The following is a 12,744-nucleotide window of genomic DNA, read 5'->3' as shown; positions in this document are numbered from 1 at the left end:
CTGCCAACCAGTTAAAACATCAAATAAATATGCACATGTCACGGCAGATGGATTTTAACATCAAATTGTCGATGTTAACGTTACACATGCATTGATCCGTCAGTTGGATAGCTAGCTACCCGTTAGTCATGCTTGCTAATACTAGTCACAGAGTTTTCACAATGTTCCGCAATTAACATTATAACAATCATGTAATATATTACGCTTACCATAACTTTCTTTTAAGAATTTTTTTAAACCATTCGGGTAATTCTGTATTTAGCTAGGCTAGGTCATGAAAGCCAGCAGCACTTCTCTTTAAATTAATTGGCTAACATGAACTGCTGGAAAGTTAACCGACTTAATCTAATGTTAACGTTACCTACGTCGTCAGGCTCCGGAAATGTCCTCCCTAAGTTAAATAATGAGACTACATTCGATTTCCGTGCTCACAATTGGCTCCCTAATGCAATGTAGCTTTAAATGATATATACTTAATCGTACAAACCTTGGTGGGAAGTCAGCCGCCTGTGTGTGAGGTAGACTACTGCACATGCACTTGGAGAAAGTGTGGTATGATCACAGAGAAGACGTTGCCTTTGGCCGATGAGCGGGCTTCAGTTTAAAAGAATACATCCTTCCAGATGCCCGCCCAAAATGTGAAATTAACTAGCTTTTTTATGACATGCAGTTAACTCTTTAGAGGTTATATCACTTGAACATAAACATTACTCTTAATTCAGGGCTTCATACGCCACATTCTGTTTGAGACAGACAGACACTTTACACACGACTAATCTAATAATTACCAATGACCAATTAACACCATGTTTATCACTTTTAGGCCCAGGTGCAAGCTACATTTAACAACACTAGACCACTTCCTCGATCAGATGCAAAACAGTTTTAAAACCTAAATTGAATTGGACACCAGGAGCCTCAGGAATTGGACACCAGGAGCTTAAGGACCATGTCCAGAACACATTGAACGTGTAATGTAATTGCACCATATTTTTGGGAATATAGGCCTCCTGACAACATTTTGAGTTGGCCTCCATCCTCACCCTGTCACCGTTCAAAAACTTTTTTTGTTCCAACAATCACCAAGTCCTCTTTTCTAAGGTTGAAGAAAAACGAAACAAAAAAAATCTGTTGTCTTACCACAGGAACATTTGACATGAAAACAAGTTATAATTAGGTTACAGTTTATTTTTCAAGGCCAAAACTTTTGATTTGAGCTTTTCAGAATCAACGTTAAGGAACACTTGCTGAATTAATAGAAATGAGCTGGACATGGGTTTTGGGTAATCCAGATGTAGAGCATAAACCAGGCCAAAAAGAGCGGGAAAAGCATCTGGCCAGGATTGGAAGCTGTGCATCACCAATCTATCTTCCAGGATAATGGAGACTTGGTGTGGCTGAAGGGAGACTGCATCTTCATCATCAGAGATGATAGCAAGTATGCAGACTGGACCAATGAGGACACCAGGATTTCTTGACTCACGTTCTTACAGTATGACAACCGGAAGAGTGTGAAATACAGATCAACCAACGTGGAAGATGCGTTGTGATTTCTGGGCAAGGCAAGTCAATATTAATAATAATAATAAAAAAATAATAAAATATGCCATTTAGCAGACGCTTTTATCCAAAGCGACTTAGTCATGCGTGCATACATTTTTTTTTTTTTTTTTTTGTGTGTATGGGTGGTCCCGGTGATCGAACCCACTACCTTGCCGTTACAAGCGCCGTGCTCTACCAGCTGAGCTACAGAGGACCACCCATTAAAAGGAGCAGTCTTAAACTCTGTAATAACCCTGTAAGTATATTAACCAACCTTGCAGGTTTTGAACACCTCTGAGTCGCTTTCACTAAGTACTGCTGGGAGACAATGAAGGGCAGCCGTTCGACTGACATTCACGTCCCTTGATTGCTAAAAGGACACAGACAGAACATTAATAAATCAACTTTCAGAGGACAAATGGGAAAAGTATATATGCACTGTGATTTTAAACCAGTATGGCTATCCATAGGCTCAATCCCTAATCGAGACACAACTCTCCTTTTACTACCATTTCACCCCAAACCAATTTTATGTACACTGCAGGTGGGGTTTGGAAAATGGTAAAGAATTAAATCAAATAATAAATAGGGGGAGTGCCCGCACAGACCAAGAAAACTGACCAAATATGTAAATTAGAAAGTAACAAACCATTTCATCATACATCTTCAGAATGGCAGAAAGCCGATGTCCAATGCTCCCCATCTGTCCCTGCGCCTCCCGGGATAAAGCCAGCAAGCGTTCAGTGTGATGGTCTAGTGCAGCAAAGAACGATCGCTGCAGGTTCTGATTAGTTATGCGATGAAACTCAGCACATATCTGTAGATTAATTTTTTTTTTTAAAGACACAGAAGTTTTCTGTACTTAATGCGATTATACATTACCAGGCACTTACTGAATGACAATAACTCAAAACCAATACCAATACAATGTTTTTTTACATTGTAACATAATGTAAACCCTGCAACCAGGCCAAAGCAATACCTGTGACTCTAGAAATAATGCCGGCCATCTATTCTCCACTGTCTGTATTTTAGGACTGCTGTTCAGAATCTCCTGTCTTCTCAGGGCAAATGTCTTTCCCATACAGTGATTGATTACAGCCAATACTTTGTGTGTCTTCTTAATCTCAAGAGCAATATCTGTCCTTAGCTTTTCCAGATCTGCTTCAACTTTTGATTGCGGGAACTGTGAGAGGTTGACTGGGCCACAGTAAACGGTGTGTTTTAGTGGTGGTTCTGGATCTTTCCTTTTTTTGGCACTTTTTTTTTACCAACCTCAGGACACCTTTCTCTGCCTAGATTCGTTCTGTATTTGCCTACTTTAAACTTAAGGCCATTCTTCCATCCCTCTCACCCTTTGGTGACCCATTGTCAGCAAGGCATGTATGTCGGTGGACTAAGGCTTCTGCAGCATCTTCAAAGTCACACTCACTTGGATACTCATTCCTCTCATACATAGCTTTTGCCACGCCATCCAAACATCAGTTGTCTTTGGTTTCTGGTCAACACCAGTTGTCTTCCAAATTGGTCATATCCTTGATTTCCCTCTCTCAGTAACAATTCAAGATCATGTGAAAAGGTTGGCACCTCAAAGTCGTCACTCGGTTGTCCTGGATGCTGTGAAATTGATAAGTGTGGATTACTCAATGACACCCCAGAGCTAGTCATGGCATCCTCCAATATCAAAAGCTTAATTGTGCCCCTGTTTGGCAGATCATCAATGCAGGCCAGCTTGCAAAACGGAGAATCAGACTGTGAAATTGAATGTCAATGGTGTAAGGAATGTCAAATTGCTGCGTCAGTAAAATGATAAGTTGGTCATTCTGGTAGTATACTTAAATTAGCAAGGTGTTAATACTTTTATTGCGAAGTCAGCTGAGCAAATATATATAATTCAAGGTTGACAATTAAAATGTAATTTGTAAGCACACAATATGTTTACCTGATTTGAACACAAAATTACAATGTTACAAATGCCAACTAAATATCACACGTAACAAAATAAAAATATATGTTTTATGTAAATTGCACTAAATAAGTTTGTGTGCAAAATGACTTAAATAACTTGTTTGAAAGATTAAAAATGTTATAATATAATAATAATATGCCATTTAGCAGACGCTTTTATCCAAAGCGACTTACAGTCATGTGTGCATAAATTTTTACGTATGGGTGGTCCCGGGGATCGAACCCACTACCCTGGCGTTACAAGCGCCGTGCTCTACCAATTGAGCTATAGAGGACCACCCTCTGTGAGGAAGTGAAATCAATTGAGTTCAAGGTACTTCAAGCAAAACAAATGTTATGCTTACTTTAAAAAATCCGGTTTTGTTATGTTACAATTGCTTTTAAGTTGCATCTATGAGTAAATGAATGTTCAATGTACAAGCTGTCTTTTGTTATATGCACTTACACACTTTCCTTTCTGTTATTGAGAGCCTGGTCTCCTGTTTGGCCGCAGTAAGCAGTCAGTGGGTCACATGGAACATGTAACGTTCATGATTCATATCCTAGTTTTCTCTTGTTTAGACCATTATCTCTGGTTACATAACTTAAATTCACTAGTGAGCCGTGACATTTTTACAACAGTACAGTATAAGCTGTTACTTTGAAAATACTCACCTACTCTTACTAGAGTTTACTAGGTTTTACCATGTTTCAGTTTATCTCTCCCTGGTAAATGTCTGTATGCCAAAAAATGTACCATAAAGGTTGAACCTATACTTCTGTAATAGATGGTGAAGTGTAGTCTCCACCCTAAGGTCATAGCTCTGCCTCTGCAGCACTGCTCCTCTCACCTCTGAATGAGAGCCAGACTTAAATGCTCTGCTTTGTGGATGTAAGCTGTGCTATATTTCACTCATTTAAAGAGTGTTATTATAATTGGCCTGTAAAAGTTTTATGGTGTAACGGACCTGCACAAAGACAACATAGAGCCTTGCCTCTCACGACACCAGAAAGTGCACAGTCAGTACAATGAACAAACGGCAGTATTGATAGAAGTTCTCACTGGGTAACTGCCTGTGTCTGGTCTGAAGGGGTGGTTTGTGGTTTGTGCTGTGTGTGGAATCTTCAGACTGCGATTTACTGAGTTTGAATGAGCTGAAGTGTTTGTGTTTTGGGGTGTGTGCCTGTGTGTTGTGTGTGTGTGTGGTATGTCTGAGGTGATCTGGCAGTGCTTTTGTTGGGTGGCAGAAGACTGGCAGAAGACTGGTAGAAGACTGGCAGAAGACTGGCAGAAGACTGGCAGAAGACTGGCAGAAGACTGGCAGAAGACTGGCAGAAGACTGGCAGAAGACTGGCAGAAGACTGGCAGAAGACTGGTAGAAGACTGGTAGAAGACTGGTAGAAGACTGGCAGGCCGCTGGTGTTTTGTGTTAGAGGAGAAGAATGTGAGAGCTTCTATTTAAGTGATAATGCCTGAGAAACCGGTGTTGGGAGGATATATTTGCACGGGTGTTGGCAAACCGTGGCAACATATCCTCCAAACACCGGCTTCGAGGGCATTATCATTTTTATACAAGGGGTTACCAACAAATTAAAATAATGATTTACATATTTTCATTAAAAACGTTATTATGAGGAATTTATTTATACAATTTCATCCTTCCACAAGAAATAGCCCCGACACAAATCTAGGGTTACTACCCAAGCCGGCTGGTCGTTCGTTCTATCGGTTCGGTTGCCAGAGCCGCGACCCAGTCGTTAAGTCTTTTTGTTCTGTATCAGTCGTTTGTCCTAAAAGTTCTATTGCCATAATGGCTGGCAACGTTCTTATCCCTTGCGTGCTAGCTAGCCAACTACGGGTAACTTACAGTCATGTCAAACAATGCAGCCAGAATTTTAAAAATGTATCTTCATTTGCATTTGTTTAGTTGGATACATCCATAACAATGAGCTAATGATGCGCAATTTCACCTGGCATAGAAAATGTGCTCTCTCGTCAGGACACTGTTGTTCAGAGGAGCTAGCCAACAACACAGCTAACGCAATAACTTCAAACTGAAGCTGGAAAGACTGCAAACTAGCTGCACTTCGTTTCGTTTTACCTGTTTTTTTGTATTGATATTTCTTTGTTTATATCCATAATAATGATGCTGATTCATGATTTGGACTGGCTGTGGAAAGCTGCCTGCCTGTCTGTGTCATCCCGACTCCCGACACAGGGGGCTGTGGGTGCGGCTTAACTCTGTCCGGAATTGGTGGCAGGGTGAAAAATGTGCTTTCTTCCCCCTCTGATTTCCTGCAATTCAAAAACAAATATCCATAGCACTGAGCAAAAATGTTGCAGTGTGAAAAAATACTCTGATTGTCTAGCTTTTATTTAGGTGATTTCTAGTTCTCCAAGATGATATTATTTAAAATATATATATAAAAAAATATATATAGGTAAATTATCTTTTCTAAATACTTTCTGTCTGGGTTTAGTCATTTAACTGTACACTGAAAGCGTATTTCCTCCCAAAAATGTCTTAAACAAATAAATACATGTTTTTGTTTTTTTGTTTGGTGTGGCCGCCGCTAAATGAATAAAGGAGAAACTTTTAGTGTTTCAGATAATAAAGGTAATGTATTTGCCTTGGCTGGTTTACCAACCTGGGAATAATAGGAATGTCTCACCATGTCTTTCCTCTATCACTGGATGATAAGCAGCTCAAAGTAGAGCAATAGAGGCCTTTTGGACGCAAGCAAATATGATAAAACACATTAGGTCTACCACACAATGTATGTGGCTACATTGCCCAGTAGATCCACTAATAAAGATCTAGCCTAGGGATGAGGTTTTTAAAGACTTACATTTAGACATGATGGTAACTTGCAATTTTGTGTATCGTTCTTCATACATAGTACATCAGTAGGTTTGCACCAAAAATCAGGTTACTTTTGCTTATGATGACATGCGAGTTTGAGTGTCAGTCAGTTTGACTTTTGCATTAATGTGTCATTAATGTGCTAGATTTGTTCAGAGGTATGTGGCTCAGGCAGTGTACTGTAACATTCCTCTGTTCCGATGCGTACACACACACACACACACACACACACACACACACACACACACACACACACACACACACACACACACACACACACACACACACACACAAAGCCACCCTGAAGGCCTCAGTGGAATTCACATTCTGGAATGTACATCAAGGTTCCTTTTGCATTGTCATGTGCATAGGTATAGAACATTGTTTTATATCTATGGTCATGTGTGTCTTCCTTATCGTTCTGGAATGATATCATTTGTTTTTTGTTTGTTTGGCTTGATTGATTGTCTTTGTGTAATCTTGAAATGCTTTGGGTGTAGGATACTCATATAAGCCTATATCGTACATGTATAGGTGTTGAAAGTTGGTATGGCAGTTGAATTGTCAGAGATCTATGTTGGAATGGCAGAGTTCTAAGCACTCTGGCCTCAGATGATCTTTGATCAAAGCTGATCCATGAACTCATTTGTTTTTAATAAGGGCCATTCAGATCAGTCCTATTATGCTTCTATAAGAGGATTAGAATCTGCGTCTCCACTTCAGATCTTCTATGCACTTCAGCGAATAGCAGAACACAGCTCCACCAGTTGTTATTGTACATTATTCAAAGACCAGGGAAGTTAAACTAGGCGGTAGTGTGTGTGTGTGTGCGTGCGTGAGTGCGCTTGTGTGTGTGTGTGTGTGTGTGTGTGTGTAGGTGAGTCCTGCCAGCATATCAGATGCCACTTCTGTTTTTCGTATCATTCTTGTTTTGAGGCTATTTATTCAGGCCACTTGCTGTTGAACTTGTTGTTGTTGTTGTGGCAGTAGCTCAGGGCTGGCTCCCCTGACGTCACCTGTGTGTGTGTGGATCACTCAGGAAGGAGATCATGCTACAGAGCCCTGATCTAATTACTCCTGATCTCATAGAGACCACAGATGTGGACCTGGCTGTTGTTGTTTTCATCACCATCATGAGAGTGTTAAGTTAAAAGTCATGTTGGTTAAAGACCTTCCAAAAATAGGCTATACGAAGAAGACTGCCACGGAAAAACAATCTTCCTTCAGCATTTATTAGAGCTATCTTCAGTATGAAGGGACCATTTTTGTTGGCTCAGTCCCGAACATCTTTGTCTACTATGACGATCTCGTTTGGGACGAGCCCTAAACCCTCACACCTTCCAGGGAGTGGAGGTGAGTTTGCTGTTAAAAATGTAGTGTCACTCGATCTATCTGGGTCACAGTGTCACAATCATGATGTGGCAGGCCTGGAGGTTGGAGCAAGGCAAAAGACAATGGATCCATACTGGGGATCGACCTGATTCGAATAGACCTGATTCTTACGGGCAGCGCCAGCCTGCCTGGAAAAAAACCTGCATCGCTCCCAGGGGCGAGGTGAGGGATGGTCCCGCCACGGCGTGGGGTAGGAGACGGCCTCAGCGCACCTAGCCCGCCTCCCCAAATACCCGTTGTGACAGCAGTACCCCCAAGTAGTACATCCAATCGGGGTGCGTCACTGATGGCCGAAACCCCAAACCCAGAGTGGACCAGGTTTCAGGCAAACGTTTGCACTTTAATAAACGCATTGTTTTCACGGGTTATCAAAAGGGTTGTGTATCCCACGTGAGTTCAATAAAGCGTGTCCCTCCTCCACATTCAGACACACGGTTGTCGAGAGTGGTGGAAAAAAACTGTGACGTCAGAATGCAGGCCACAATTTGTTGTACGCCCGCCGTGTTTTTGTGGCGTCATCACGTTGGCTGTTCCACTGGCCTCAGCGCCAGTGTTAAGGGAGGAAATATCCTTCCTGCTCCAGAAGCAGGCAATAAACAAGTACCTCCAAGTTTGCGCATTCAGGATGCTCAGATATCAGCAGCTGTTACGGTCCGTGCGTACCGGCGATTGGTTCACCACCATCAACCTGAAGGACGCGTACTTTCATGTGCCCATGTACCCCAGTCACAGGTTCCATTATGAGGCGATAGCCTACGAGTTTGTGTTCCTCCCGTTCGGTCTGTCCCTCTCACCGCGTGCCTTTTTAAAGGTATTGGAGGCGGCTGAGGGTGTTGGCCTATCCGGACGATTAGCTGATACAGCAGAATCAAGGGAACAAGCGGTGTTGCACAAATCCAGACTAGTGTCCTATGGTCTCTAGGTTTTATGATAAACCACAGAAAGAGCTGTCTGACCCCATTGCAGCGCAGTCCATTCCTCGGTCTTGAGTTAGACTCACGCGTGAATAGCGCTTTTCTGTCCCCACAGAGGGTGTCCGGGATCCGGATCTGCTTGGCCCAATTTCGGATGTGGCGTACAGTGCGTTTTCGCCAATTCCTGCGCCTACTGGGGATGATGGCTTCTATGATAGTAGTCGTTCCCCTGGGGCTATTATTGATGCAGCCTTTTCAGCGCTGGGTGCTAGCCACTCGATTGGATGCATCTCGCCACCTAAACCGGTTGATTCAGGTGTCCCTGCGGGCACTGGCCCAGTGGGGAGACCACCATGTACTGTCGCAAGCGGTTTTCATGGGCCAGGTGTTATTCCACAAGGTGGTCACGACAGACCCCCCCAAGCGTGGGGCGCGCTGTGCAATGGCTACTCGATTCTGGGGGTGTGGACTGTGGCACAGAGTGCCTGGCAAATCAATTACCTGGAGCTTCTGATGGTGTATTTGGCGCTCAGGCATCTCCTCCCTCGTTATCGGGCTGGCATGTGCTGGTCAGATCTAACAACATGACGACAGTGGCTTACATCAACTGGCAGGGGGGGACCCGGTCTCTCCCTGTCCTCACTTTGGTACGCTCCCTGTTGCTGTGGAGCGGGGCACACTTGCTCTTGCTCGGGTCCGGATCTGCTATCCAGGGTGGCCCTGGGTGGCTACACACCTGTGTGGTTACCCAGATATGGGAGAGGTTCGGCAGGGCCAACGTAGACCTTTACGTATCGCGAGAAAACATGCAGTGTCATCTGTTTTTCTCAATGAGGGACTCAAGCGCTCCGTTGGGAACGGACGCACTGGCACACCAGTGGGCTCGGACCCTCCTTTATGGATTTCCTCCCATGGAGCCGGGCGGCCTTGGTTGGCAGAGATCATTTGCCTGTTAGGCGGGGTCCCGTGGCAACTCCCGTTGCGCAGGGACCTGTTGTCCCAGGCACACAGGCAGGTTTGGCACGCAAAGCCAGAGACTTTGTTCTATGGGCCTGGCCCCTGAGAGAGGCCATCTGATTGCTAGAGGTTTACCTCTGAATGTTATTGCTACCATTCAGTCCACAACTGTATGCGTAAAAGTGGCAGGCGTTTGAGCTCTGGTACCAAGATAAAGGACTTATTCCTTTTTAGTGCTCTGTGAGGGACATCCTTATGGTCCTACAGGAGCTTTTCGAGCAGGGTCGGGCATTCTCCACTTAAAAAATGTACATGGCCGCTATCTCAGCGCGTCATGTGGTAATTGACGGAGCAACACCGGGGGCCCACCCCCTGGTTGTGCTGTTCCTGAAAGGTGTGCGTAGTCTCAGACTGTTCTCTAAATCTATTACACCCACATGGGTTTTGGCTCTGGTTTTGGAGGCACTGTGTGCGGCCCCCTTTGAGCCTCGGGACTCAGTGGATCTGAAGATCCTCTCCTACAAGACCACCCTGCTCATGGATTTTGCCTCGGTTAAACGTGTTTGGGACCTCCACACATTATCCGTACACCCTTTCTGTACTCAGTTTTCCCCTGGAGACTCTATGGTGGCATATAACAGCAAGGGGCAAAGGTTACCTAGCGGCATACGCGCCCACTCCACCAGGGGTCTGGCAGCGTCTTGGGCGCTATTTAAAGGGTTGACTGTTTATGCTGCGACGTGATGGGCATCACCACACATTTTTGTGAGGTTTTATTGCTTGGATGTCAATGCTCCCATTGTAGCCCACAGTGTGCTTACAGCTGGGACAGGAGAGGGTCATTAGGCAGCGCACAGGGTGCGCAGACCCAGACTACCGCATTGGTTGCGTGGTTGATGTCTGGGAGGTCTGCTATGGGCCATTTCATTTGGTATCCATTGGGGCAGGACTCCATTTCCCCATAGTTGTGTTGTACTGGGAGTACTGACTGAAAGGGAACGTAACTTTATGATTATAACAACTTTTCCCTGAATGAGGGAAACGAGGTACAACACCAGTTCTGGGCTCGCTGAAGAGTGGTACTGAATTGAAGTAATGAATCCGAGCCTCAGGGTTATCACCTGTGGAAGGCGGAGCTTTCAGCGAGGCAGAGATTTCATTGGCCTTGTCAATTGAAGTCGCGAGAGTACGACTCCCCATAGTTGTGTTGTACCTTGTTTCCCTCCTTCAGAGAACAGTGGTTATAGTCATAATGTAACGTTATGAATGGTGGCCTTGATGAACAGTCACAGGAATGTGTTGATGGGCTGTCTATCTTCTCATTTTCTGTTCTTCTCTCTAGATAGAAAACCAAATAAAACTATATCATGATTTCACATAGTTAAACCCTGTTCCCCCCCTCTCTTTGTCTTTGTCTTTGTCTTTGTCTTTCTCTCTCTCTCTCTCTCTCTCTCTCTCTCTCTCTCTCTCTCTCTCTCTCTCTCTCTCTCTCTCTCTCTCTCTCTCTCTCTCTCTCTCTCTCTCTCTCTCTCTCTCTCTCTCACACTTTCTCTCTCTCTCTCTCTCACACTTTCTCTCACACTTTCTCTGTCTCTGTCTCTGTCTCTCTCTCTCTCTCTCTCTCTCTCTCTCTCTCTCTCTCTCTCTCTCTCTCTCTCTCTCTCTCTCTCTCTCTCTCTCTCTCTCTCTCTCTCTCTCTCTCTCTCTCTCTCTCTCTCTCTCTCTCTCTCTCTCTCTCTCTCTCTCTCTCTCTCTCTCTTTCTCTCTCTCTCTCTGTCGCTCTCTCTTCTCAGGGCCAGGTGGAAGTCTGTTGTGTTCTGCAGGTTCCAGATCTAGAACCAGAACAGACAGAGTTCTATGTGGTTTTAGAAGGTTCCAGACTAGCCCATGTTACAGTAGGGAAGAGAACAGAGGATGGAAAGTCTCTGTGCTTCACTGTTCCAGGTGAGTCCCACAATTCCTAGTGTCCATTGATCCCAGATCAGTCTGACAGTCTCACACAGGGCTACTGACTGAGGTTAGAGCAGAACCCTTAGTTAGATACAGGGTCATTGCTTCCAGTTTTTATTAGTTCCCCTTTTATTCAATGTTTAGGTCAAAATAACAGGGATTCTAATAAACTCAGTAGATGTATTCATAGCAGTAGTTTGCTTAACTTAATGAAGACCGTGTTGGTCCGAACATTGTTGCTGTATCACAAGCTTCAATAGAAACCATGTTTGGGAGCAGAAAACTATTATTGTCTTAGTGTCCATATTAGGATTAGTGTCAGCAGGACTCTCAGACCGTATTGTTGTCTTTTTCGATCATCAGTCATCTGTTCGTCTCCTCTCCTCCACAGGTCATGACCTCCAGGAGACCGTCTCTGTCACAGCGTATTGCCACACAGAGGGCAGATCCAAGCCCTGTGGAGGCAGGGCCTCCCTAAAGTACGTCTGTGATTCGCCACAGGAAGTGGCCGAGTACCTGCTAGCCAATAGCGACTGTCTGAGTCCCCAGAGCCACCTGGAGGTCCTGAGGAGGGTTTCAGGAGCTCCAGGGGAGGGGAACAGGGATGGTGACAGGAGTTCTGGCCCAGGAGAGGAGCACTATCTGGAGAAGACAGACCAGGAGGAGGGGTGTGGGGTTGGGAGACCCAGACCTGATCCAGAGGTGGTGTGTCGTCTCAGGGAGATGGATGAGAGGATAACCCAGGCCATGGCCAACCTGGACTACCCTCCGGAGTGGAGCGGCAAGGCCAGCCAACCTAGAGAAGGTAACTAGCTATCCTATACAGTACAATAAAATACAACGTTATCCACTTAGCCAATAGGCCTATGTCATATAGAGTACAATCAGTAACAGGTAAGGAAGATATGCCCCAAGACAGTTATCCCTGTTCAGAAAGAGAAATAATGAATGGGTTATTTTCTCGAAATGAAACAATGATTCATAATAGCTTCTGTATAGGCTACACAGACGTATTCAGATGAATAACATAACTATGTTTTTATTTTTTATTTATTTTTAGTCATTTAGCAGACGCTTTTTTTTTTTCATACTGGCCCCCCGTGGGAATTGAACCCACAACCCTGCCGTTGCAAACGCCATGCTCTACCAACTGAGCTACATCCCTGCCGGCCATTCCC

General features: G+C 44.4%; 1 protein-coding gene across 1 annotated transcript in view; it reads left to right on the top strand.

Annotated features, from left to right (window-relative positions):
• The window catches only part of arhgef28a (Rho guanine nucleotide exchange factor (GEF) 28a), a 118,902-nt gene that overhangs the window by 24,617 nt on the left and 81,541 nt on the right, over window positions 1-12,744 (top strand). The window contains exons 3-4 of the mRNA XM_041850502.2: window positions 11,410-11,560; window positions 11,958-12,371. Coding sequence (XP_041706436.2) covers window positions 11,410-11,560; window positions 11,958-12,371 — 565 coding nt within the window. The remainder of the gene's footprint in view (window positions 1-11,409; window positions 11,561-11,957; window positions 12,372-12,744) is intronic.

Source organism: Coregonus clupeaformis, chromosome 27 (genome assembly GCF_020615455.1).
Source record: "Coregonus clupeaformis isolate EN_2021a chromosome 27, ASM2061545v1, whole genome shotgun sequence".
Lineage (NCBI taxonomy): Eukaryota > Metazoa > Chordata > Actinopteri > Salmoniformes > Salmonidae > Coregonus > Coregonus clupeaformis.
This window is presented reverse-complemented; position numbering and strand designations above follow the sequence as displayed.